We start from the raw sequence: 25,427 nt of genomic DNA, 5'->3' as shown, positions 1-25,427 counted from the left end.
GGCTTCTTGGGGAAGCTCCATCCGCTAAGTTTCTGTAGGATTGGAACAGGGGACGCTGTTGGATCCCTAGCTACCGTTATGTTTGGGAGGGGGTACCTGGAGCATTTCCCGCTGCAGGCCCCACAGAGGACAGTTGGTGCCTCCATGCAGCAGATGGAAAGAGAACAAGAAATGACAAATGAATGGTATGGCAAGAGTTGTCTGATTAAAAAAAAACAAGGAGTGAGGGAAGCGGCTGAGCCTTAAAGCAGAGAACTGTTGTTTGAAAAGCCAAAAATGATTCCAGTTAGGGATCTGTGCCTTACTGGATCTGGATTCCAATCTGGGCTGTCCATGTGTGCCACACCCATCAACACCTCCTTAAAGGAGCTCTCCACCAATCAGATGGTCTGGTCACTTTTCCATAGCTTACAAAAGGCTGCAGGAGCATTCAGCCTCAAAGCCAGCGTAAAACATCTGGAATTCTTCCACGTTAATATTTCAGAGAGTGGTGTGTGGATGGGATGGTGGGGAAGTAAGGAGGGAGGCGTTTTATGCGGGGTTTAGGGAAGAAGAGAAAATTCCATCTGAATTTGAGACGGGGAGTGGGAGGAAGGCAGAGTTAAGCAGGAGCAAGTAAGAGGCCCTTCAGCTTTGAGAGGGACCAGATGGGACGTCCGGCAGCACCTCCTCTTCCATGGACATCATCATGTTGGGCTGCATTCTGGGGCAGCCCTTGGCCACGGAGCCCTTCTATCTGAAGACGAGCTCTTGCCTTGATGTTGGGCTCAGCTGAGGAGAAGAAGGAGGGGGGGTCACCACTTGCCAGGGATAGCTCTAGAAGCTCCAGCAAAACAAAACACAAAGTCACACCTTGCAGAACATTGTGCATTTTCTGGTTGCGGGAGAATAAAATGCCCTTACAACACAAGTCCAGCTAGGACAATGGGATATGCGGGACTCCCGAGTATCCTTCCCCCTTCCCTTTGAAGCAACCCCAAACTTCTCTCTTTTGGAACCGCTCCCCCGTCCTCCAGAGTGCAGATGGTGACCCTCAGGGCAGAAGGTCCTCTGGAAGGACTTGCTGAGCAAGACAAGAGTTCCTCCCTGTGACAAACCTCCCTTTTCCTCCTCTAGATTGCCAGAGAACTGCATCAGTTTACATTTGACCTCTTGGTGAAGTCACACATGGTGAGCGTCGACTACCCTGAAATGATGGCTGAGATCATCTCGGTGCAGGTCCCCAAGATCCTTTCTGGGAAAGTGAAACCCATCTACTTCCACACCCAGTGATGGCGAGCAGCGGACGGCCTCCTTTCCTCGGGTCCCTGGACTCCTGCACTGCAGTGCCTTGGCACGCTGTGTGTCCTCAAAGGTGCACAGTAACCACAAAGAACTCTTTGCTGGGCCCCCTTTCAGGTTTCTGTTTTCTGCTTTTCCTTGAACTGCCTTCACCTTGAGAGATCTGCCTGGAGACTTGCCTGCTTCAGTGGCTCACTGTGTGCGTGAACTTCCTCTTTCGGTTTTGTGGCGTGGTGCCTGGCGGCACCGTTTACATTCTTGTGCTTGTGCATTCCCCACCGTGGCTTTGGTGGCCCTCTGCACCAAGGGAAGTGTCCATAGCCGCTTCCTGCTGCCATCTGTTTTCTAACCGATGGAAGCAGGTCATTAAATGCTGGGGAGAAGGGAAGGCTTTCAAGCTGGATTTGGGGGGGGGGTATTTTGGGTTTGTTTTAGCAGTTCGTGAAGCCTCTTTTTCATCTCTCTGAGAAAAGGTCTGAAGGGTCCCTGGAAATAACGAGCGATGTAAACTCCAGAGCAGACAAAGGGAACGTAGTTGATACACACGATCTGTGCGCCTGCTAGACTTTGGTTTCAGACGGGGCTTTATTTCCACATACAGTCAGGCTCAAGACAACTATGCACACAGAATAACAGGGTTGGAAGGGAGCGTGGAGGTCTTCTAGTCCAACCCCCTGCTTGAGCAGGAGACCACCGACAGCCATTGGGTTCCCAGCACTCAGACCTTCAGCTTGGTTTTCTCTCTGGGACAGAGCCGAGGAGCCGGGAGTCGCCTGTGGCAGTGGCTGTGGCAGAAGACCACTCTGGAGACCCTCGCAGCCGCAGCTCCCTAACACATGCAGTGGTTCTTACGAGGAATAAGAAGGGCTGGAAGTTTTCCCAACACCCAGAGATGATGGGGCTTTTTTGTAGCTAGTACTACTTCATCTTTCTTCTTCTGTGGACCATGAGCCAGAAGTAAAAACATTTGCCCAGTGAATGTGAACACATTCCAGTTGTGAGTTTTTTTACCTTTTCATGAACACTCACTCACCCTCCCTCCCTCCCTCCCTTTAATTCTCAGTTGTATTCTTTCCCCCTTCCCGCAACTTCCCGCGCTCTCCCGCTCTCTGTTAGCCTCATCTGAGCTCTGCCTCTCGTTGCATGCCATTCATTTCACTTCCTTGGGTCACTTGCTTTTTGATGTATGGCAGGGAACAGTCTCAGAAATCATACAACTCGGTGATCCTTCCTGGGAACATCCGTCAGCATCGTCCTAGCCCAGCCCAGGAGAATTTCTTCCAAACTTCACTTGGGTTCATGATGTGTTAAACTGCAAGAAAATGACGAAGGAGCCCCTTTTCCTTTCTGAAATTTCTGTTGAACAATAGGAGAAACTGCCTTATCAAAGGAGATAAGGAAACCATCCTCCCAAAATTATACCTCTTTTTTATGGGAAACAAAGTCCCTTTTTTCTAACCTAGCTGCACCGTGGTATCACTTACCAGGAAATCCCATGAGCTGGTAGCCAAAGATTCAGAGAAGCCATATGGGTGAATTAGGGTTTTTTTGTTTTATTTTGCTTTTCAGGAAAAAAATACACCTGGGAAAAGAAAATTCAAGACATGCCCTTGGATATCATCAGTGAGTGTATGAAAAGCCCATGGTTGCAATGAGAACGTTATCTTGATTGGTTTTCCTGTTAGGTACCACTTTTTAGCACAAGGTGACATCTACTGAGAATAACAAAGATGAAATTCGGCTCAAACATTTGGAGAACCTCCTGAGGCCCGGCTTGATTTTTCATCTGCTGTGATTTCAAGATGTCTTGCTCGGAGTTTAAAACTTGCCCACCTTGGGTCACTTTGACCTGATGCTTAAGATCATTAATTACCTGGCTGCTGTTGTGTCTTTGATGGATCCTGCACAGTCCAAGCTTCAGCCAAAGGAAAAACAAGGTTACATTTCTAGCAACGCAGTTAAAACGACCAGCATTCCGTTTCATCTCTGCAGAAACAAGAACAATAAAATAGCAATCCATTGAATTAGCTTTTGCTTTTGAGTGATGCTGTGCCTTGCATTCCTAAAATAAATCTATTTTAGCTGCTTTTTAATTTTCGGATCGTTAACAACAATAATTAGATGGAACCATTGAAATATGTTCCTGTTTTCTGTACTGAGGTTCCCTCTCCTCTCGTTCTTAGAGCAACAGTGACAATGCTGCGGATATTTGGGCTTTCCTGAACCTTCTTCATGCTGTCTCAAGAGATTTTTTTGAAAAAAAACAATGAAGTTCTTTTTTAAGACAAGAATCTACATTTTGGGTGCTTGGTTTGAAAACCTCCTCCTCCCACATACATCAAACTAGATGAATTGCACTCTTAACCATCCTTCCCTGTAGACTCAATATAATTTCATTATTCATTTTAGAAATATTGCCTCAGACGCCCCTATAAATGAGTGAAGATAAGGCCATCAAAAGTTGGGCAGAAACGCTGAAAGCCCTTCTGTAGTTGACGAGCCCAAATGGCTCAGATCAGTGTGTTGATTCAACTTCCCTCCACTGCATCGTACTTGTGATGTGCCTTCCACAGAGCTGGCGGTGGGGAACTGTGTCCGTGGCATTCCAGTGTGCATGCATGCTGTACTTGGTTTCAGGGTATTTTCCTCCCATACTCAAATCTTCTGAAAATCTTGAAATTCAAGGGCAACATGCATCCTTCATGCTAAGCTGTTGCAAAAGGGCAGAGTTCCTCCTCTGACATCTTCAAGATCCGCGCGCAACCAAAGTGCCACCGCTGGCAGGCCTCTGCAATCTAGCATGGCTGCTTCGTGTTTTTGATACCACAGTGAACCTGCTAGATCTTCAAGTACTCCAGGATGACTCATTTACGGTTGCAGTAACCTGTCATCCAGCAGCTTGATTTCTCCTCCGCCTCTTCAGCATCAAGATAATCTTCTGATGTGCATCAGGTCCAGGAGAAGCTTCATCTTCTGACCATTTCTGGAAGATCCTTTCAAATCCTTTTTAATGAATGTCATGTAAATATTGGAGAATGGATTAGTGGTGGCCGGGAGTTAAATATTTACTTTCTTCAGTTTATTTACGGTGGGCTACTGCTGCAGCAGTATAAGGGAATTGGCGGTGGGGGAAGCTTATGAATTATGAAAAGCATTTACAAAATCATAGTCATCAGTCCATATTTTTAGTACTGTGCATTTTATGCATCAAAATTATTAGGCATTTTAAAAAGTGTACTTAGGCGTGAGTACATTCTATTCTGCCATATGAAAATTGCCTTTTGTGATATGAGAAGTTATTTGCCAGACCCCAATCACTCTGAAAACGCACAGGGTTGTAAAAGGACTGACAAATGTGGGGGTGGGGGGGTGGATGAATGACGGTCTCTCTGCTGCTGCTGCCGCCTCCTGCTCCTTCGCCCCAGATGGGGTCTCCCCCCCGGGACACACTTGGTCTTGTTCCTTTGGCAGCTGGGAAGAAGGAAGAAGGCTGAGAATTGAAGGAAAGGGGCATTCCCATGGCACAAAGAAGGGACTTGTGCATTTGACAACATCACAATTCTGATGACAATGGCTGTGCATCACAGATTTGGGGTTTCTTGTATTTTATTTTTGATGTGGGATTATGTGTTTAAGAATCTTAGATTTTCTATAGTTAAAGATGCCTAAATCTATGCTTTCCCCTTTTCTTTGGGAAAACGTTTTTTCCAATCTTGTCCCTTAATTTTACTGGAACTCTGAGTTCTCTTTTGTCTGAAGCACTTTGTAAAAGCTTAAGCTGCTTCTGTGTTCACTTGTTGCAATTTTGACCGAAAGAATGTCTTTGTAGTGTTAGTACCAAAGAATGTTATTTAAAGTGGGAAAAACAGATTTCTGACTCAGTTGGACATGTCACCTTCTTGTTCTGGAGCACACGGAGCCTCCTCTGCACCCTGGCCAGCATTTTCTGCCCTGCCGCTGCGGGGATGGAGGGCCTGTGGGGTTAGCCAAGGCAGAAAAGCCTTGGAAATCTGATGGTACGAATGGATTTCCTGGCCTGCTGAGCAGAGGGGAGAGGGAGGGTCTCTGTTGTGGGGAATAGCCCGTTGGTTGCATTATTTGCACTGGGGGGAGCCTGGCCCGGATTCTGTTCCCCTTTGATCGCACTAAAGGTTTTCGATGCTCACAGCTCCTCGGAGAGTGGAGGAGAACTCTTTTGCCTCAGAGTGGTTTTACAGCACAGCCTCAACCTGAGCTGCGGCTGAGGACGGGAAGGCTGAAGGCGATGGGGGTCTTCTGTTTCCCTTACCTGCGGCTGTGAGGATGCTGCAACCACCGGGGGAGGGAGGGAGGAGGGTCAGGCTGCGGCCAGAGGAGGACCTGGGCTTTGTCTCTCTTGCTGGAAAGGAGCCCTTGGCCAGAGAAGGACATTCAGAGGTCAGGGCAGAGTCAAGTGCGCGTCCTTCTGTGTGAGACGCCTTTCATTCTTAGCAGAAGTTGACGGTTTCCGCATTGAATGTGTAGAAAGCAGAGGGGCTCAAGGCACCAGGCCCTTCTCCTTGCTTGGAGAGCCTGGGGGGGAGGGGGGAGCGGATAGCATAGCTGGAGCCAGAAATAATTCTGTAAAAATTGTGGCACTTTTTTAAAAAGTTACATTTGTTAATCTGCTTGTGTATTTTTTAATTAAATCTTTGCATACATAGATTATTGTTAGATGAGACCACCCAAATGGCTGTGCACTAGAGTTGTGAGGGGGCAGGAGCTAGGTGGACTTGTACAGGTTTCTATGGTCTTAATGCAGTCAAATAAGCTTGTGATGCTATAACATATCAATACCAGCCAAACAGCTGGAATATTGTCCTCAGAACAGCTGCCCACTCAGCAGTGGTGGATTAAGGCTCACTGGTGCCCTAAGCACTGACAAATCTTGGTGGCCCCCTCCTTTCAATGAAGAACCAATCTTCATGGGGGGGGGTTGTTTCTCAACTTTGTGGTGCCCCTTTGGGCCTGGTGCCCTAAGCACATGCTTAGTCTGCTTAATGGTTAATACACCACTGCCACCCAGCTCTCCCGGGCGCAGAACTGCCTGTCAGATGCATCAGACAGCAGTAGATAAAGAATGATTTCATTAGGCTAAGAATTCATTGAAAGAATATGAAATGGATGGATGGATTCTTTGTTATGGTCGATGATCATAAATTCATTGCATACATAAAACTAATGATGATTGATTGATTGATTGATTGATTGATTGATTGATTGGGTGGATGGATGGATGGGCGAGCAGATCAGTCCAATTGCTGGGCATTTTGTATATTACATGACAAAATGTGGCCATACTTAAAGAGAATAATGGCATTATATCCAGGAAGTGGTCTTTAATTAAGGGTGCCAAAGCGGATGGAAGCAGCCATTTATTTACCAGCCATTTATTTACTGACACTGATAGAAGAACTTGTAATTGACTTTATTAGTGTCAGAATTAGACACAAAAGTGTAATTCAGTGTCAGACACTTCTATGGAGATGCTGGGCACAACCACAGAAGCAGCTGCAGCCACAGGTCCTGGGATGACTGACATGAGGCCGGGGCAAACAATCCGCTCCAGGCTCAGAGGCTAAAACCTGAGAGTTGGTGTACACCCAGCCTCAAGAGACAGGAGAGAACTGGGAACTGATAAAGAGAGGATGTTACAAGACAAAACATGAGCCTTTTGTTTCTGACTTCATTAGTACGTGGTGTGTTTAATAGAAGGTAACAGTTGTCGTTGGACAGAGGGCAAATTTAATGCTGTAAACCAGTTCTGATCTTTGTAACCTTGCATTCTATTGTTCCTCCAAATACAGTTTTAAAAAACAAACCTTGATTGTCTGAATCCATGTGTACAATTCCTTTCTTGGCTACATATGGAGTGTGGCTTCTACTTTTTGATACAGGTTCTTGGTTATTCTAGGCCATCCTTTCGGGCTCCATGGACCAGGGGGAGGGGGGGATGGTTTGGTGCACGCAACCTAAATCTCGCACATGCACAAATGAAGCTTTGCACGCCCGTCCACCACTTCCACAGCCCAGTTCCCAACAGGCCGTGGACCGGTACTGGTCCGTGGACCCGGGGATTGGAGACTCCTGATCTAGACAAAACGAGTATGAGAGAAACTTATGCAGAGGAAGCATTTCAAAAGCATTTTCAAGGTATTTTATCAACAGTCGATGCTGTTATGGGAAATCAGTCTTATTGAAGAGAAAATAAATAATTTGCTTACGTAGGTTATTTAAGAATATGTTTTACAGGATCTGGGTGACAAATAGAATCTTTTCTTATCCCTTCCAGCTGGACCTAAATAGGTTTAGTTTTTCTGCATGGTTCGTTTCTTTTTCAAGGTGACAGGGAATATATTTACATTCTGAATAATAACTTATATCTTCCTAAGGACAAAATCCTGCGGTAACTGTGCTAAAACAACTCATTTGCAATCAGTGTAAAGAAGGGAAACTGGCAAAGCCAAGGCTGGTCTCGCCTGGAAGGGACATTTGCTACTCAGACAACCTGCCTGATCTGCTGATCCCAGGGGCTCACCTGAGGGGCCGTTCAGGAGCATTTCCGCAAAGTGACAGCAAAGCTGAGCTGATCGTTCGGGGGTTCCATGTGAAGGGCACCTGAAGGCACCTTTGCTTGGGGCGGGAAGGGCACCAAGCTTCTCAAGGGATGAGACGAGGGCATTCCTGGGGCCCTGCTCATATGGAGGTCATGCAGTGCCCAAAGAGCCACTGAACCTACCCACTGCCAGGTCTCCAGTTTAGTATGTTAATAATAATACACATTATCCAGTGTTCCTGCTGTGTGCTGAAGAGACAAGCAACATGTTGGGCAATATTGTCCGGTGTCCAATCTTCTCTTTCTGAAGAAAGTAATCAGCAGCTTCCGAAGATCTTGGAGGAGGCAGGTTATTTTGACTGATTTCAGACTAGGGGATAGTACCCAGGCAATATTGGTCACACTTGTCAATGACCTTTGATGAAGCTAGGAAAGCAGCGGTGCATCTGTCTGCCCTCAGTGGTTTTTGATGCATTGCCCACTCAGTGGTCTTCAACGCCATTGACCAGCTACAGAGACTCGGGGTGGTAGGCACTGTGCTGCAGTGTTTTGTCCCCTTCCTCAGTGAGGTCATCTGTCAGCTTGGGATTTGGTATCATCAGAATGTTAAATCCTGGGCTGCAAGATGACGCCAGGGTACCAACCCAGTGTCTGGAGGCTATTTGGGTGTGGATGGGGAGGAACAACCTTCAGTGCAGTTCTGCCCTTGGCTCAGAGATGTTTTCATCTTGGTCGTCTTGGATGGAATTGCACTTCTCAGTCAATATTGGCCTGCAACTTGGGGGTCCTCCTGGACTCTCAGCTCCTGCTCGACAAGAAAGTGGCAGTACTAGCTAGGACGGTTTTTGCTCATTTTGTAAGTCAGTTGCATCTTGTCTTCAAGCCCTTCAGAGAGTCCCTATTGCCCTGGACTTTTGCAAAGCACTGCACATGAGCTGCTCTTGAAGACCATCTGGAATCTACAGCTAGAGCCGCTTCAAAATGCAACATCAGCAGTTATGGGCCCTTCTCGTTCTTCTCATGTGTCACTGCTGCTGTGCTAATTGCATTGATTGCCAGCTGCCTTCCGACAGCAATTCAAGGTGTTGATTATTGATAAAGCCATTCATGGCAGAGGGCCTGGTTATCCAGGGACCACCTATCCATTTTTTTCCTGCCCGTGAAGTACATTTGGGTAGTGTGGTATCCCGTGAATTAAACATCTTCTGAGTCTAAGGAAGCAAAGTGGTCATAGCCCCTGCCCTCCAGAATAGATCCCTGAGGAAGCCGCACTCTGCTCTTTTATCACTGAAGACATAGACATTTGATGTCAACAAAAGCATTCGCCATATCTAGTTGCCAATCGAATATGTAGTCACTAGGATTTGAGCTTCACTCAAAGGAGGATTTGTGTTCCCTCTAAGGCTGGAGAAAGGGCCACCACTGACTTGGTCAACTGGATTAGCAGAAAGGGCAGGCCCATCCTGTGGCTGTAGCAGTACTACAATTTATTTATTTATTTATTTATTTTATTTAAATTTGTATACCACCCTTCTCCTGGTGGACTCAGGGTGGTGCACAGCCAAGTAAAAAACATCCAATACAAAATTTAAAAATTTAAAGGAATTATACCCTTTGGCCGAAAATTAAGAACCTTACGACTAAAACCCATTAAACAATTAAAAAATCTAATATCTCAAAAATTAGTAGATATTTTTCCCAACTTTGTTAATAAGGGTGTCCAGCCAAGACAAAGGATGACACCAACCAGAGGTGGGTTTCAGCAGGTTCTGATCAGTTCTGGAGAACCGTTAGCGGAAAATTTTATTGAACAGCAATCTTTCTCCCAAAACCTACCCTCTCCCTCTTCCCTATCCCTTCCTACTTTCTTTCTCCATCCTCTTCTTCTCTTCTCTACTTCCCCTTCCCTTCTCCTTCTCATCCTCTCTTCCCCCTTGTCTTACCTTCTCTCCTACTCTGCTTTCCCTTCCCTCCCTTCCTCCCTTTCCGGTAGCGGAAATTTTGAGTAGTTTGGAGAACCGGTTGTAAAAATTCTGACTGGCCCCGCCCCCGTCTATTCTCTGCCTCCCAAGTCCCAGCTGATCGGGAGGAAATGGGGATTTTGCAGTAACCTTTCCCTGGATCGGGGTGGGAATGGAGATTTTACAGTATCCTTCCCCTGCCATGCCCACCAAACCACACCTATCAAGCCATGCCATACCCACCAAGCCACACCCATAGAACTGGTAGTAAAAAAATTTGAAACCCACCACTGACACCAACAGCTTTGGCGGTGATTCAAGAATGATGATAGAGACAGGAAGACAAAATGTCACTCTACATTATCTCATTCCAATTGAAGGATTGTTAGACAGCACTTCAACTTCAGCTGAGACTTTCAAACATTGTTCTGTACATGTAACAAGCAGGAATCCTTCACCCGTGACCATTATTTGCTCTCCCTGGAACACGATTCCAACGTGAGAGAGCCGGCAATAAAGTTACTCTGCAGTTTGCTGCCCTTAAGGGGTGCTGCTGTATGAGAATGACCTTGAGGGACGAGGGGAAGAAATGCTGTTTAGAAGACAATCACGGGAGAGAGGAGCCCCCCACTGGCTTAAGGGTTAGAGGAAGAAACATAGGAAGGACCCAGCCTAATGGTTAGGGCAGTTAAAGTCACAGCAGGAAGTTTGTACCTTCAGACTCGCAAGATTCTGTTATTGTAGCCTACAAGGAAGTAGTCCCGTTTCCTGCCTGGTTTCTCTGGGACATAAGGGTAGGATCCCTTCACAGTTAGCTCTGAGGAAACAATTAATCCCTATGTCAATTACAAGCAGTTATGCAAGGGCTGCTATTTGCAGGGCTGCAGCCAGGTCTAGTTTCCAAGGAGTAAACTAATGAGAGACATGTTTTCAGTGGTGGGATGCAATTTTTCTAACAACAGGTTCTGTGGGCATGGCTTAGTTGGGGGGGTGTGGCTTGGCAATCATGTGACTGGGTGGGCGTGGCTAGCTGGTCACATGACTGTGTAGGCATGGCTAGCTGGTCATGTGACCGGGTGGGCGTGGCTATGTGCATAGGGACTACTCAGAGGGCTGAAAAAAGTCATTTCTGACTGGGCCTCGCACTTTTGACCGGTCCTCACACTTATGACCATCCTCACATTTATGCCCATGCAGCTTTCTTAACAACCATGTCACTCATTTCACAACTGCTTCTCTTCACCATGGTGACAAGATAGGGCAAAAACGTAAAATGTGAGGACAGTCGTAAGTCCGAGGACTGGTCAAAAGTGCGAATAACGGTCAAAAATAACTTTTTCAGCCCTCTGAGTAGTCCATATGCACAAAAGGACTACCCAGAGGGCTGAAAAAAGTGATTTCTGACAGGTCCTCGCACTTTTGACCGGTCTTCGCACTTATGACTGGTCATCATTTATGCCCATTGTAGCATTCTTAACAACCATGTCACTCATTTCACAACTGCTCATTTCACTCTTCACCATGGTGACAAGATAGGGCAAAAATGTAAAATGTGAGGACAGTTGTAAGTTTGAGGACTGGTCAAAAGTGCGAGGACCAGTCAGAAATAACTTTTTCAGCCCTCTGAGTAGTCCATATGCATAAAAGGATACAGCAATAGAGAGGGATGAAGGAAGGGAAGGGAAATTAGAGTAGGAGTGACGGTAAGAGAGGGAGGAAGAGAGGAGGAGAAGGAGAAAGGAAGAGGAGGTAGGGAGAAGAAGAAGAGGGGGAGGAAGAGAAAGTAAGAAAGAAAGAAAAGAGAGAGGTGGTAGATTTGAGGAGAAAGATTGCTGTACAATAAAAAAGATGAAGGAAGAAAGCCAACCCCAAACAAATATAAAGATATTAAGATAAAAGAATGAATTGTTAAACTTTAAAGAATAAAAGAGAACAAATAGGAATAAATAACAATAATTAGAAACACACATACAAACATACAATGTATTTTCTTTGAACAGAGTATTTGGCCGGTTCACAAATTTAAACAGTGTTTAGTCATTTCAATTAAATTTACAATTTCTATATTTCCTTTTTGCCATATTTATTCCTCATCTATTTTTGTAAAAAACCAATATTACCCTTCATCCTTATCTCTAATCTTAATGAAATTCAATTTTTCCCTTCTATTCTATATTATACCCCTTCCCATTGTCATATATTTTTATATCCATCCTCACATTAGTTAATTATGTAATATTAGTTGTTTAATATAAATTCAACATTTTAATATAAATCAATTAGTTATATAACTACCTTTTTTGTATATTAATAAATATGAACATGAATATTCCAATTATTTCCATGCAATCCAATTTCTTACAAATCAATTAATTATATTTACCAATAATAATAAACCAAATAATTTTCCCCATACATTCCTCCAAACCACAACTTAACAATTTCTGCTTTCAGAAATATACAATTAATAGTATCTCAATTATTACAATTCCCTAGTTAAATAGAGCTTTTTTTCTTTTGTGTTTTAAAATCTTGAACTCTCCTCTTTTTCCCTAAATTTCCCATTGTTTGCACCTACCTTTTTTGGTGAGGAAAAAGAAAAGAAATCTGCCTGCCTAATTATCCAACCTTGCAACAACAGCAAAGCAGTTTCAGTTTCGTTTTTCAGGATAGCTAGGGGAAAAAAAATTGCTCCAGCAAGGAGCAGAGCCCTGAGCAAAACAGCTGAGACAAATCAGCTGAGACTTGGGAGCCGGTCTAAGCAAGGGCTAATTAGCCTATGCTGAAGCTTCGTGGGCCAATAAAATTACAAAAAAACACCAAACCCTTTGTTAAATTGCTGGCTCGCCCGTCCCTCGCCCACCACTATTTATTGGCAATAAATTGCAAGCCAGCAATTTAACAAACGGTTCGGTTCCTAGAACCGGCAGAATCCCACCACTGGCTATAGGGCGGCCCTTTGAAGCCCCGCGGCAAGAATTTGAACAGTTTTTTTTCCTCTAGCCATCAGCTGGGACTCCGGAGGCAGCAATAGATTGGGAGTGGGCGGGGTAAGCAATCCAACAGAGCAGAGAGTGAGGGTGAGTGAAGGCGTGGAAGCTGCTTTCTCCATCCTGCTCTCTTGCATCCGGAGCTGGTGGGGAACCACGTGGCAGCCCACGTGGATCCCAGGCAGCAGAACTCAGGCTAGGGAAGGGGTGGGCAATTGTGGCTCTTTTACAACCTGTGGCCTTCAACTCCCAGAATTCCTGAGACAGCCAAGCTGTCTCAGGAATTCTGGAAGTTGAAGTCCACAGGTTGTAAAAGAGCCACAATTGCCTACCCCTGGCTACGGTAGGCTGGCGCTGCGCGGGTGGGAGGCAGGGCGGGGCAAGGGGCGGGCGAGCCATCAATTTAACAAACGGTTCGGTGTGCTGCGGGGCCAATAAATTACAAAAAAACACCGAACCTTTTGTTAAATTGCTGGTTCGCTCGCCCCATTTATTGGCAATAAATAGTAGTGCCGAGGGGCAGGGCAAGGGGCGGGGCAAGCCAGCAATTTAACAAAGGGTTCGGCCGAACCCCCTAGAACCCGCAGAATCCCACCACTGCATGTTTTAAATTCCTTATATAATATTGGACCAGTGGTGGGATTCAATTTTTTAAACAACCAGTTCTGTGGGTGTGGCTTATTTGGGTGGGCGTGGCTTGGAGGTCATGTGACTGGGTGGGCGTGGCTAGCTGATCATGTGGCCGGGTGGCCCTGGCTATCTATATAGGGACTACTCAGAGGGCTGAAAAAAGTCATTTCTGACCGGTCCTCGCACTTTTGACTGGTCCTCACACTTATGACCTTCCTCACATTTATGCCCGTTGCAGTTCTGTGGGTGTGGCTTATTTGGGTGGGCGTGGCTTGGAGGTCATGTGACTGGGTGGGCGTGGCTAGCTGATCATGTGGCCGGGTGGCCCTGGCTATGTATATAGGGACTACCCAGAGGGCTGAAAAAAGTGATTTCTGACAGTTCCTTGCACTTTTGACTGGTCATCATTTATGCCATTAATAATATTAATTTATGAATTAATAATAAATTGAATTAATAAATTGAATTAATAAATGCCCATTGCAGCATTCTTAACAACCGTGTCACTCATTTCACAACTGCGGTGCTTCATGTGATTGGGTGGGCGTGGCCAGGTGGTCATGTGGCATCGCTTCTTTGCCCTAATGACAGTTTGCTGCAATGGTCATAAGTGTGAAAAATGGTCATAAGTCACTTTTTCCAGTGCCACTGTAACTGTTGTAAGTCAAGGATTACCTGTACAAAAATACAAAAAGCTTCTTTGCTTGCAAAAAACTGCCCTAAAAACCAATCATTAGATTAGAAATACCTGCAAACTGGAGTTACAAATCAGGGAGGGTGCCAGAGCACCTTGAGCAATTAAAATAGTTAAAATGCAATGATAACTATCAGCAGCCAACTCTTGCTCATAAAGTGAAACCCTTTAACAGAGAAGTCATTTAAGCTCTCCAGAATGAAGCAAAGGAGCAAACAGAGTATCTGTTGCTTGTTAAACCAATTACCAGAACAAATAGACACAGAACTAGTCAGATTTCCGAAGCTGCTTCTTTTCAGGAACAGAGATTAACATTTTTCCTTCCAAACAAAACTGAATAGGGAGAATTATCCCATCACTAAACACAGGATTAAACATCACGAAGAACAGACTTAAACTTCACCAAAAACCAGTTTTAGACCAAAAGTCAGAAAGGGTACGTCAACTCACGTTTGAATGGACCACTTGCTCCTTCGACTAGACTTTCTAACCGCTGCACCCCGCTGCAGGGAGGCGGGACCGACTAGGTGGTTCCGCCCTAGGTGCCTGATGGATCCTGATAGGTTCCAGATGGAGCTTGGGCCATTTCCTGAGACTCTGGCTCATGACTCGGCTGAAGACCTAGTGGCCGCCTGGGACAGTGCAGCCACCGGGGCTTTGGACCGCGTCGTGCCTTTGCGGCATCTGACCCGGCACCGAACTCACCTAGCTCCTTGGTTCTCTGAGGAGCTGAGGGAGATGAAGCACCGGAAAAGACGCCTGGAGAGTAGTTGGAGGACCAGGGGCTCCGAATCCGACCGAACACTGGTGAGGTCTCATATTAAGACCTACCTAGTGGCGATAAAAGCAGCGAAATCTAGCTATTTTGCCGCTCTTATCGCGTCATCAGATAATCGCCCAGCCACCCTGTTTAGGGTGACCCGCTCCCTCCTCCATCTGGAAGCGCGGGATGATCCCTTGCAGGGTCGAGCTGAGGACTTTGTGCAGTATCTGCATGACAAGATCGCTCAGATTCGGGAAAGCCTGGCCTCTGACTGGGTAAGTCCAGACAGGATGACTGAGGCAGGTCTTGAGAATGTTATCCGGGAGGAGTTTGATCCTGTGGCTCTCGAGGACGTGGACAGGATCCTGGGACGGCTGAACGCGACCACATGTTTATTGGACCCGTGTCCCTCCTGGTTGGTGCTGGCTTCCCGGGAGGTTACACGAGGCTGGCTCCAGGGGATTGTTAACGCCTCTCTGAGTGAGGGTGTCTTGCTGGCCGCTTTGAAAGAAACAGTGGTGAGGCCCCTCCTCAATAAGCCCTCTCTGGATCCGGCTGTTTTGGCTAACTATCGTCCAGTCTCCAACCTTCGCTTCGTTGCGAAGGTTGTTGAGAGTGTGGTAGCGCGGCAGCTTCCCCAGTACCTGGATGAAGCTGTCTATCTGGACCCGCTCCAGTCCGGCTTCCGGCCTGGGCACAGCACGGAAACGGCATTAGTTGCGTTGGTGGATGATCTCTGGAGGGCTCGGGATAGGGGTTGCTCCTCTATCCTGGTCCTGTTAGATCTCTCAGTGGCTTTTGATACCATCGACCATGGTATCATGTTGAAGGGGCTGGGGGGCACCGTTCTGCGGTGGTTCTCCTCCTACCTTTCTGACTGGTTGCAATCTGTGTTGAAAGGCGGGCAGCGGTCGACCTCGAGGCACCTTGCTTGTGGGGTGCCACAAGGGTCGGTCCTCTCGCCCCTTCTGTTCAACATTTATGTGAAGCCGCTGGGCGAGATCATCCGTGGCTTTGGGGTGGAGTTCTATCAGTACGCTGACGACACTCAGCTGTACATCTCCACCCCAGGCCACCCCAACGATGCCCTTGAAGTGATGTCCCAGTGCCTGGAGGCCGTGCGGGCCTGGATGGGAAGAAATAGGCTCCGACTCAACCCTTCCAAGACCGAGTGGCTGTGGCTTCCGGCGTCCCGATATAGTCAGTTGGCGCCATCGCTGGCTATTGGGGGCGAATCATTGGCCCCCACGGATAGGGCTCGCAACTTAGCCGTCCTCCTGGATTCACGACTGTCTTTAGAAGAGCACCTGACGGCCATGACCGGGAGGATTTTTTATCAGGTTCGTCTGATACGCCAGTTGCGTCCCTTTCTGGATCGGGACTCCCTACGCACGGTCACTCAAGCACTCGTCACTTCCTGCCTGGACTACTGCAACGCTCTCTACATGGGGCTCCCCTTGGGGTGCACCCGGAGGCTGCAGTTGGTCCAGAATGCGGCTGCGCGGGGGATTATGGGAGCGACGGGGCGCTCCCATGTGACACCTCTCCTGCGCGAGCTGCACTGGCTTCCTGTGGTCTTCCAGGTGCGCTTCAAGGTGTTGGTGATCACCTTTAAAGCGCTCCATGGCTTAGGGCCGGGGTATTTGCGAGACCGCCTTCTGCCGCCAATAGCCTCCCACCGGCCAGTTCGCTCGCACAGAGAGGGCCTCCTCAGGGTGCCGTCGGCCAGACAGTGCCGGCTGGTGACCCCCAGGGGGAGAGCCTTCTCTGTGGCGGCACCAGCCCTCTGGAATGGCCTACCCCCTGAGATACGCACAATATCAGACCTCTGGACTTTTCGTCAGGCCCTAAAAACACACTTATTCCATCTAGCTGGGCTGGCTTGATCCCGTCCTCTCAGTTTTAATTGATTCGGTTTAAATTTGGGTTGTTTTAAATTATTTGGGCCAAAATTATTTAATTATTTTTAAATTGTTTTTTAAATTTTGTATACGATGTTTTATTTTGGCTGTGCACCGCCCTGAGTCCTGCGGGAGAAGGGCGGTATAGAAATAAAAATAAATAAATAAATAAATAAATAAATAAATAAATAAATAAATAAATAAATAAATATTCAATTATTTCTTCAAAGTGCTGATCATTGCACCAGGGCTGGAAGAACTCCAACAGGGGAGTATTTCCTCCCAACAGCGGTGTAAAAAGCTTAAAACAACCCTTCCCCTTTAAGAAAGTCAAGCAAAAAAAAAAAACCTCAGAGAACCTCCGGAACCGGAAGTGACACTAAGTCTAGGCATACTGCCCGAGAGGCAGTTTCTGTAAGCAGGGCAATAAAGATTAGGCTAGGAAACAACACCGAATGTTGTAATTCCTTACAGGATTAACTTTTTAAAGTGGGAAAAAACAAAAGGAGATTTCTTTTAACAACCGTTTCTCCAAACTGCTTAACTACTTAACTACTTAACAACTGGTTCTACCGGTGGATGTCCAGTTGGGAAGGTGAATGAGGAGGAATCAGAACATAGCTGGAAGGGATCTTGGAAATCTTCCGGTCCAACCACTTGCTCTAGCAGGAGACTGTATACCATTTTGGACAAATGGCTGTCCAGTCTCATCTTAAAAATCTTCCGTTTTGGAGCACCCACAACTTCTGAAGGCAACTTCTGTTCCACTGGTTAATTGTCCTCACTATTAGGAAGTTTATCCTCGATTCCAGGTTGCTTCTTTCCTTGATTAGTTTCCATCCATTGTTTCTTGTCTTGCCTTCTGGTGCTTTGGAAAATGCTGACTCCGCCTTCTTTGTGGCAGCCCCTCAAATACTGGAATACTGCTATCGTGTCACCCCTAGTCCTTTTCTCTAGTCTGGCCATGCCCAGTTCATGCAACTGTTCTTCATATGTTTTAGGCCTTTAATCATCTTAGTTGCTCTTCTTTGCACTTTTTCTCGTCTCAATATCTTTTTTTTCCAATTTGGTGACCATAACTGGATGCAGTATTCCAAGTGTGGTCTTACCAAGGCTTTATAAAGCGGTACTAATACTTTTTTTAAAAAATTGATTTATATGCCGCCTTTCTCCAGAGACTCAGGGCGGCTTACAATGCGTTAAGCAATAGCCTTCATACTTTTGTATATTTTTATACAAAGTCAGCTTATTGCCCCCACAAACTGGGTCCTCAATTTACCTACCTTAGAAAGGATGGAAGGCTGAGTCAACCTTGAGCCTGGGGAGATTCGAACTTGCAGTAATTGCAAGCAGCAGATGATAATCACAATGCTTTTAGTCTGCTGAGCCACCAGGCCCTACTTCATGTGATTTTGATTCTATGCCTCTGTTTATGCAACCAAGGCTTGTATTAGCATTTTTGGTTGCTGCTCCGCACTGCTGGCTCTGGTGTAAGTGACCCTCTACTAGGACTCCAAGGTCCCTCTCACAGTTACTGTTTTTGAAGCAGGTTTCACCTAATCTGTACTTGTACTTTTGTTTGTCCTGCCTAGGTGTAAAACCTTGCTTTACATTAAATTTCATGTTATTGGATAGGGCCCATTGTTCAAGTCTGTCAAGATCTATTTGGATCCTGAGCTTGTCTTCTGGGGTGTTGGCTATTCCTGCCAGCTTAGTGTCATCGGCAAATTTGATGAGTTCCCCTTCTATTCCCTCATCTAAGTCCTTTATGAAGATATTGTTATGAAGATATTGAAGAGTACTGGGCCTAAGATGGAATTTTGTGGTGCCCCACTGGGTACTTCCTCCATGTAGGAAGTAGTAGTACCAAGTAGTACCATTAAGGACTACTTGTTGAGTACAGATTGTCAGCCATAAAGTGGTACTAACCCTTCACATGATCTTGATTCTATCCCTCTGTTAAAGCAGCCTAGAATTGCATTGGCTTTTTTGGCAGCTGCAACACATTGCTGGCTCATGTTTAAGTAACTATCCATTAGAATTCCAAGATCCGTTCACATTTGGTTTTTCTTCCCTAAGTGTAAAACCTTTTCTCTCCATTGAATTTCATTTTGTGAATTAGGCCCAGTGTTCAAGTCTGTCAAGATCTTTTTGAATCCTGAGCTTGTCTTCTGGGCTGTTGGCTATTCCTGCCAGCTTGGCGTCATCTGCAAATTTGAGGAGTCCCCCATCTATCACCTCATCTAAGTTATTTATGAAGATATTGGAGAATACTGAGCCTAAAACAGAATCTTGAGGTACTCCACTGCTTACTTCCCTCCATGTAGTTGTAGTTCCATTAAAGGCTGCACATTGGATATACTTTGTCAGCCAGTTACAAATGCATCTAGTGATGATGCTCTCTATCCCACATTTTTCTAGTTTACCAAGTGGTAGGTTGTAGTCTACTTTGTTGAATGCCTTGATGAAGTCTAACTATACTATGTCCACAGTATTTCTCTAGTCTAGTAATTTAGTCACTTTGTCAAAGAATGAAATAAGACTGATTTAGCATGTTCTGTTTTTAACAAACCTGTGCTGACTTGTAGGCATAACTTTATTTGTTTCTAGATGTTGAGATAACATCTGCCAGCTCCTTCAGAACTCTGGAATGTAATCCATCAAGTCCCAGTGATTTATATTCATCAAAAGCAGACAGTAGTTCTTTTCTTTTCTTCCTTATTTTAATTTTTATTTCTAGTCTGTCTTTTACAGTTGTCTTTTTGATAGGTTGGGCTATAGTTTCTTTTTGTGTGAAGATTGATGCGAGGAATAAGTTAAGCTTTCTCTCTACTGGCTTCCTTGCCATCTTCTGTCTTTAGTGAACCAACTTGACTTTTTTTCTTATTGTTTATATGTTGAAAGAAACTTTTTTATTATAGGTAATCCTCAAATTATGAATGTAATAGAGTCTGCCAATTACATTCATAACCTGAAATTTTGTTTGATTGAATCCCATTAAATGAATGTGTGCTTTCCCTAATGCATTTGTTAACCCAATGCGCAGGTCATTAAATGCACGTGAGGTACCTCAGAGTGGGGAAGAGCCTGCAGGGCCTAGTGCTGGAGCAGGCCATCCAAGGCCTCCCCCAATCCACTGAGATACCTCATACTCCCCTGGGGTCCCCACAGACTGGGTCTTCCACTTACTCCTCTATGCCCCCTTTCCCATGGGTTACTTACTTTTTGAAGATCTCCAGAGTTCCAGAAGAGGCTGACCCACTGGAAGAGAAGTCAAAGTCTTTTCTTCAGATGATGGCAAAGCTGTAAGAATGTGAAATCTAAGGAAAAAATTTTTGCCAGCTTCTGAATAAGAGACTTCAGCCTCTGGTAGTAGAAAAGGCCTCCTGCTTCAGGACAGCTTCAGCAGACAATCAACGAGGAGCTTGCTTCCTTTGTCTCATCAAGCTGAACTGCAAGCCCCTTGTTGATTGGCTGCCATGCCCCAATCCCTGAAGCTGCTCATTCGAACTAGCCAGTCAGCAGCAAACAGGAGGCTGCTCCTCGCCTGCCACACTGGGCCCCAACTAAGCTTACAGGCCCTCGGGGCAGAGAAGCCAGTCTTGTATTCAGATGGGGAAAGCTGTTTTCCTTACCTTACAGCTTCACGGGCTTCTGAAGAAAAGACTTTGGCTCCTCTGCCACGTAGGTCAGCCTCTTCTGGAGCTTTGTGAAAAGTAAGTACAGTAATTATGGGGAGGCCCTCAGAGGGCCAAATGCCTCCTCAGAGGGCTGGATCTGGTCCTTGGAGGCTCCATTTCAGCCAGCAACGAGCCAGGGGAGGCCTCTGGATGGCCGAACGGGGCTTCTGAGGGGCAAATCTGTCCCTCAGAAACTCCATTTCGGCCCACAGCGTGCAGGATGTATCTTGCAGAGCATCTGCAGGTGTTTGTAAGGGCGTAACAACTTCCGTGGTGCTGCAAGATTTGTAGTTTTGGACCTTGTTCGGAAATACTAGGGGGCACTGACTGCATAACTTTGAATGTTCGCTAAGGGAACGCTCGTAACCTGGGGATTACCTCTATTATTATCTTTGACTTCTGTTGCAAGTCTTTGTTTATTCTGAGCCTTTGCTTCCCTGACTTCATCTTTGCAGATTCGGGCTATCTGCTGATATTCTGCCTTAGTTATGTGTCCCTCTTTCCCTTTTTTGTACTTCTCCTTTTTGTCTTTCAGTTTATCAGAGAGATCTTTGTACAGCCATGCTGGTTTCTTCTTGGATTTCTGGTTTTTTCTTTTTCAGTGGTTTTGTGTTGGACTGGGCTTTTATGATCATATTTTTCAGAGTTTCCCACGCTTCTTGAGTTGTTTTCCCCTTTAGGATTTTTATCCATGGAATTTTTCTTAGGGTCTCTCTGAGTTTGTTAATATCAGCTCTTCTAAAATTTAAGATACTAGTTTAAGATTCTATTGCTTCTGTTTGCATTATATTGAATTTCAGCATGACGTGGTGACTCTTGCCCAAGATTATGACAACTTCAACTCCCTCTATCACTTCTTCTCTATTAGCAAGAACTGGGCCCTGTATAGTTTTTCCTCTAGTTCCCTTCTCTAACTTTTGGATGACAAAGTTGTCTGCTAAGTTGGTTAAGAACCTGTTTGATCTCCCACTTGCTGCAGAGTTTGTCTCCTAGTTGATATCAGGGTACTTAAAGTCTCCCAGTACTACTGTAGTATGTTTCCTACATACATTTGTTAATTGTTTAGCAAAAATATTGACTATTTCTTCTGCTTGATTGGGTGGCCTGTAGTATATGCCTATAAGCAATGTCATTCTTTTTTCCTTTTATATTGACCCATATGGATTCTAGGAGGTTTTCATCCTTGGTTTTGTGTATTTCTGTAGAGATGTAGTGATCTTTTATATATAATGCAAATCCACCTCCTCTTAGGTCTGTTTCTTTTGAATAATTTGTATCCTTCCATCAGTACATTCCAGTCATGAGTTTCGTCCCACCAAGTTTCAATAATGGCAACTATATCATATACTTCATGTACTAATGCTTCAAGTTCACCATGTTGTTCCCTAAACTTTGAGTGTTAGTAAATAGGCATTTGAGTCCTTCATGGATCTTGGGGAAGGGGGGGAAACCCAGGAATTGACTCAAGTGTCATTCTTGACTCTTCCTTATTTATTTGCTTCTTTGTGAATGAAAGGTTCTGTGTTCGAATGAACCATGACCCGATATGCACTATCTCTCTACACGTTGTAGAGAGACTGAGAATTCGAAGTATTATTGACCTCACTTCATCTTCTCCCACCAGTCTTACACTCAATGCCATAGGAGACGCCCGTCCACCTACTGTTCCTCCAAGCAGGGAAAAATCACCTTTTGCAACGTGCATCTCGAGAGCTGGGGCATCTGCTTTGAAACTCACAGCTTCTTCGCTCTCCTGCACAACCATTGCTTGAAGTCCTCCAGCTGAGGCCATCCTGGCTTGATCTTTCATCAATCGGCCTTGGAGTTGCTTACTCTTAGTAAAGGCCCGGGTCTCGACTTTATCCTGTCGCGTTGGTTTGATGGTGAGCATGCTAGTGCATTGTGCTATGAATCAGGTCCATTGAACCATCCTCTGCTACCAATTGTGAATAAAAGTTCTGTGTTCAAATGGACCTGACCCAATATGCACACAAACGCACTGAAGCATGGAAGTTGACAGAGGAGTCTTGAGAAACTACTTGGTTTAATAAAAACAGATAAAAACAAAACCTACAGACACCAACAGCCTAAAAGATTCTCCTCTTAGCAAAGTCCATTAGCTCTAATCTTCTTTCCAACCATGGGAGGCTCTCTGCGTTCTTTGTCAGTCTTCTCAGGAGCAAGGCAGTGATTCAGCTCTTTGTAGCAACTTCAGCTCTGGAGTAAGGTCTCAGGTGAGGTCTCTGGCCATGATCTGCTGCTCTCTGCTGGGCTCTGCAGTGAATTCCGTAGTGAACTTTGCTCTCGTGCTCTGCTGCTGCTTATATACTGATCAACTGACCGTTGGAAAGTGTGGGAATCTCAGAGCCAGGAAGCTGTGCTCTGATTGGTTCATTCAAACTGTTCAAACCAATCAATCAATTAGCTGCAGCAATATGCTGAGAGGTTTTTCCTCTCACATTCTTGAAACAAATGCTAAATTCTTCTGACACTTCTGTCCAATAAGAAATCTTGTGAGTTTGCACAGATATTTCTCTGTGAGAGATTTTGTCTGAACAAGGTAGAATAGGCTTCTTCTGTAATCATGCACTCAGTGTCAAGTTCGAACAGTGCTTTTGCTGTTGCAACTATTATCACTTCTCAGCTTGCCAGTGAACCAGAGGGGAGGGAAGGGGGAGATGGAATGTAGGCTCCAGACATCAAGAAGACAAGGCATGAGAACCAAGGATGCTGTGGCAGAAGTTTGCCAAAACCAAAGACTTTTTCTCATAACAATACAATGACATTCAATTGGACAATGTGGCCTGCACTAATAGGGGAGGGAGAATCCTATACTTTAATTATGTGGGTTTGCATGGGAATTAGCTAGATCTGGTTTTGCCCTCATCAGTGCTGAAATGATGTACTCAATAAAGTTTTGCATTCAGAGATTGGATCGTCTCAGCTGTGCTTGATTTGATTAGGTTCATCAGTCAAAACATTGACACTCAGCTTTCAAAATCATTTATGCAAAGCACTTCAAATATATGATAGAAATTCCTGGTTTTGCATAGAGAAGTCCAGATAGTGGTTCTCACATTATGGAGTCTGGTGGCCCTGATGGCCTGATGGTCCCAAACAACCAAAGGGGATTTGGGGCTCATGCTCTATTACCAGCAGGACCACAAAGTCCTTTTCAAATTTTTCACCAAATTTGTAAACAGGAAAGTCAGTTAAGTAGATGACTTCTCCAAAGTCTAGTAGTTTATTTCTCCAAAGCAGAAATCCATTTAGCAGCTATTGGGAAAGTCCAATAGAACATTTTTATCTTTGTGTGAGATTTAACGGAAGCCTGGAGTTGCTGGCTGCTGGAGACTAAACCATGAATGTGAAAATATTCATATACAGACCTTGTTTATCTTGTCACATAGCAAATGCAAGAACTCATGCTATTGTGGAGAGAATCATTCTAAAATGTCCCTTGGTATGAAATAAATTTTGAAGGATGTTTTCTGTCAATTTGAATGCAGATTGGTAGAATCTGAACATCTGAAGACAACACTACCCCATAAGAGGATTTTTTATTAATTTGTATGAATGCAGCCCTCTGAGGAATCCAAATGTCGGGCAGGGGAAGAGAGTTCAAGGCCTCTGTTTTGCTCTCTCTCCTGGGCCTTCTGCAACTACCTGCCTCTAATCCCCCTTGATTAGAGATCAGCCTTGATCTCATCTACACCATGACAAAGCTGTTGCCAGAATGTACTTGCAAAGCAGCCGAATTAATCAAAAGTGCACATTTTCTGGTACAGGATAACCTTTCCATGGAGCTTCTTTGAGTGATCAGTTCCCAGTTATCAGCTGGGTTTTGCAACCTCCATCCACACAGCAAAGCCTTCCAGCTTCTCTGTATGTTTTACACTTCATGAAATGAAAAAAAATTCTTTAGCATATTAATAACGATTTAAAGATGGGGAGGGAGAAAAATTGCCCAGGGGCATTGAGGCTCTTCTTCCTTTCCATCATTAATTCTGGAAATAAAAAAAAAGCAAACAAAACTTAAAAAAAAAAACATGCAACCAAATCTGATTATTTCCTCCTGGATTGAGAGTGCTAGGGTGGCAAAGGTGTGCGTTTGTTTATATGTGAGTGCGTGCGTTTGCCATTCCTGGCCCTTCTGTGGCTGAGTAAATTCATGCTTTCCCTCACTAACTGTTCAACTTGAATGGGTCCATGTATCGTGAGATTTTGAGTGCAAACCTCCTTCCATCAGCAAGGGCATTGAAGATGAAACGTGGCTGGGTCTTTCAGCATGACAATGATCCCAAACACACCGCCCAGGCAACAAAGGAGTGGCTTCGTAAGAAGCATTTCAAGGTCCTGGAGTGGCCTAGCCAGTCTCCAGATCTCAACCCCATAGAAAACCTTTGGAGGGAATTGAAAGTCCATGTTGCCCAGCGACAGCCCCAAAACATCACTGCTCTAGAGGAGATCTGCATGGAGGAATGGGCCAACATACCAGCAACAGTGTGTGCTAACCTTGTGAAGACCTACAGAAAACGTTTGACCTCTGTCATTGCCAACAAAGGATATATAACAAAGTATTGAGATGAACTTTTGATATTGACCAAATACTTATTTTCCACCATAATTTGCAAATAAATTCTTTCCAAATCAGACAATGTGATTGTCTGGATTTGTTTTCTCATTTTGTCTCTCATAGTTGAGGTCTACCTATGATGATAATTACAGGCCTCTCTCATCTTTTTAAGTGGGAGAACTTGCACAATTGGTGGCTGACTAAATACTTTTTTGCCCCACTGTATCTAGATCTCTTAACTGGTCATCATAAGGTATAGCCTTATGTTTAGTTTAGTTTAGTTTATTTGATTTGTATACCGCCCTACTCCCGAAGGACTCAGGGCGGTGAACAGTCAAACAATAAAATACATAGATACAAAAAATTTAAAAACCAGA

At 45.1% G+C, this 25,427-nt stretch overlaps 1 protein-coding gene and 1 long non-coding RNA gene across 2 annotated transcripts in view; one reads left to right on the top strand and one right to left on the bottom strand.

The window, feature by feature from the left end:
• AR (androgen receptor) overlaps positions 1-7,120 on the top strand; it is a 171,897-nt gene extending 164,777 nt beyond the window's left edge. Inside the window, exon 8 of the mRNA XM_034435156.2 lies at positions 1,117-7,120. Within this exon, the coding sequence (XP_034291047.2) occupies positions 1,117-1,272 (156 nt within the window). The 3' untranslated portion in view covers positions 1,273-7,120. The remainder of the gene's footprint in view (positions 1-1,116) is intronic.
• Positions 1-20,209, bottom strand: part of LOC148112191 (uncharacterized) — a 59,222-nt gene extending 39,013 nt beyond the window's left edge. Inside the window, exon 1 of the long non-coding RNA XR_015729674.1 lies at positions 20,017-20,209. This is a non-coding gene — a long non-coding RNA (uncharacterized LOC148112191). The remainder of the gene's footprint in view (positions 1-20,016) is intronic.
• Positions 20,210-25,427: the final 5,218 nt, after the last annotated feature.

Source organism: Pantherophis guttatus, chromosome 12, assembly GCF_059756535.1.
Source record: "Pantherophis guttatus breed Tessera chromosome 12, ASM5975653v1, whole genome shotgun sequence".
Taxonomy (NCBI): Eukaryota; Metazoa; Chordata; class Lepidosauria; order Squamata; family Colubridae; genus Pantherophis; species Pantherophis guttatus.
Note: the sequence above shows the minus strand (reverse complement) of the source record. Positions and strands in the feature narration are given on the sequence as shown.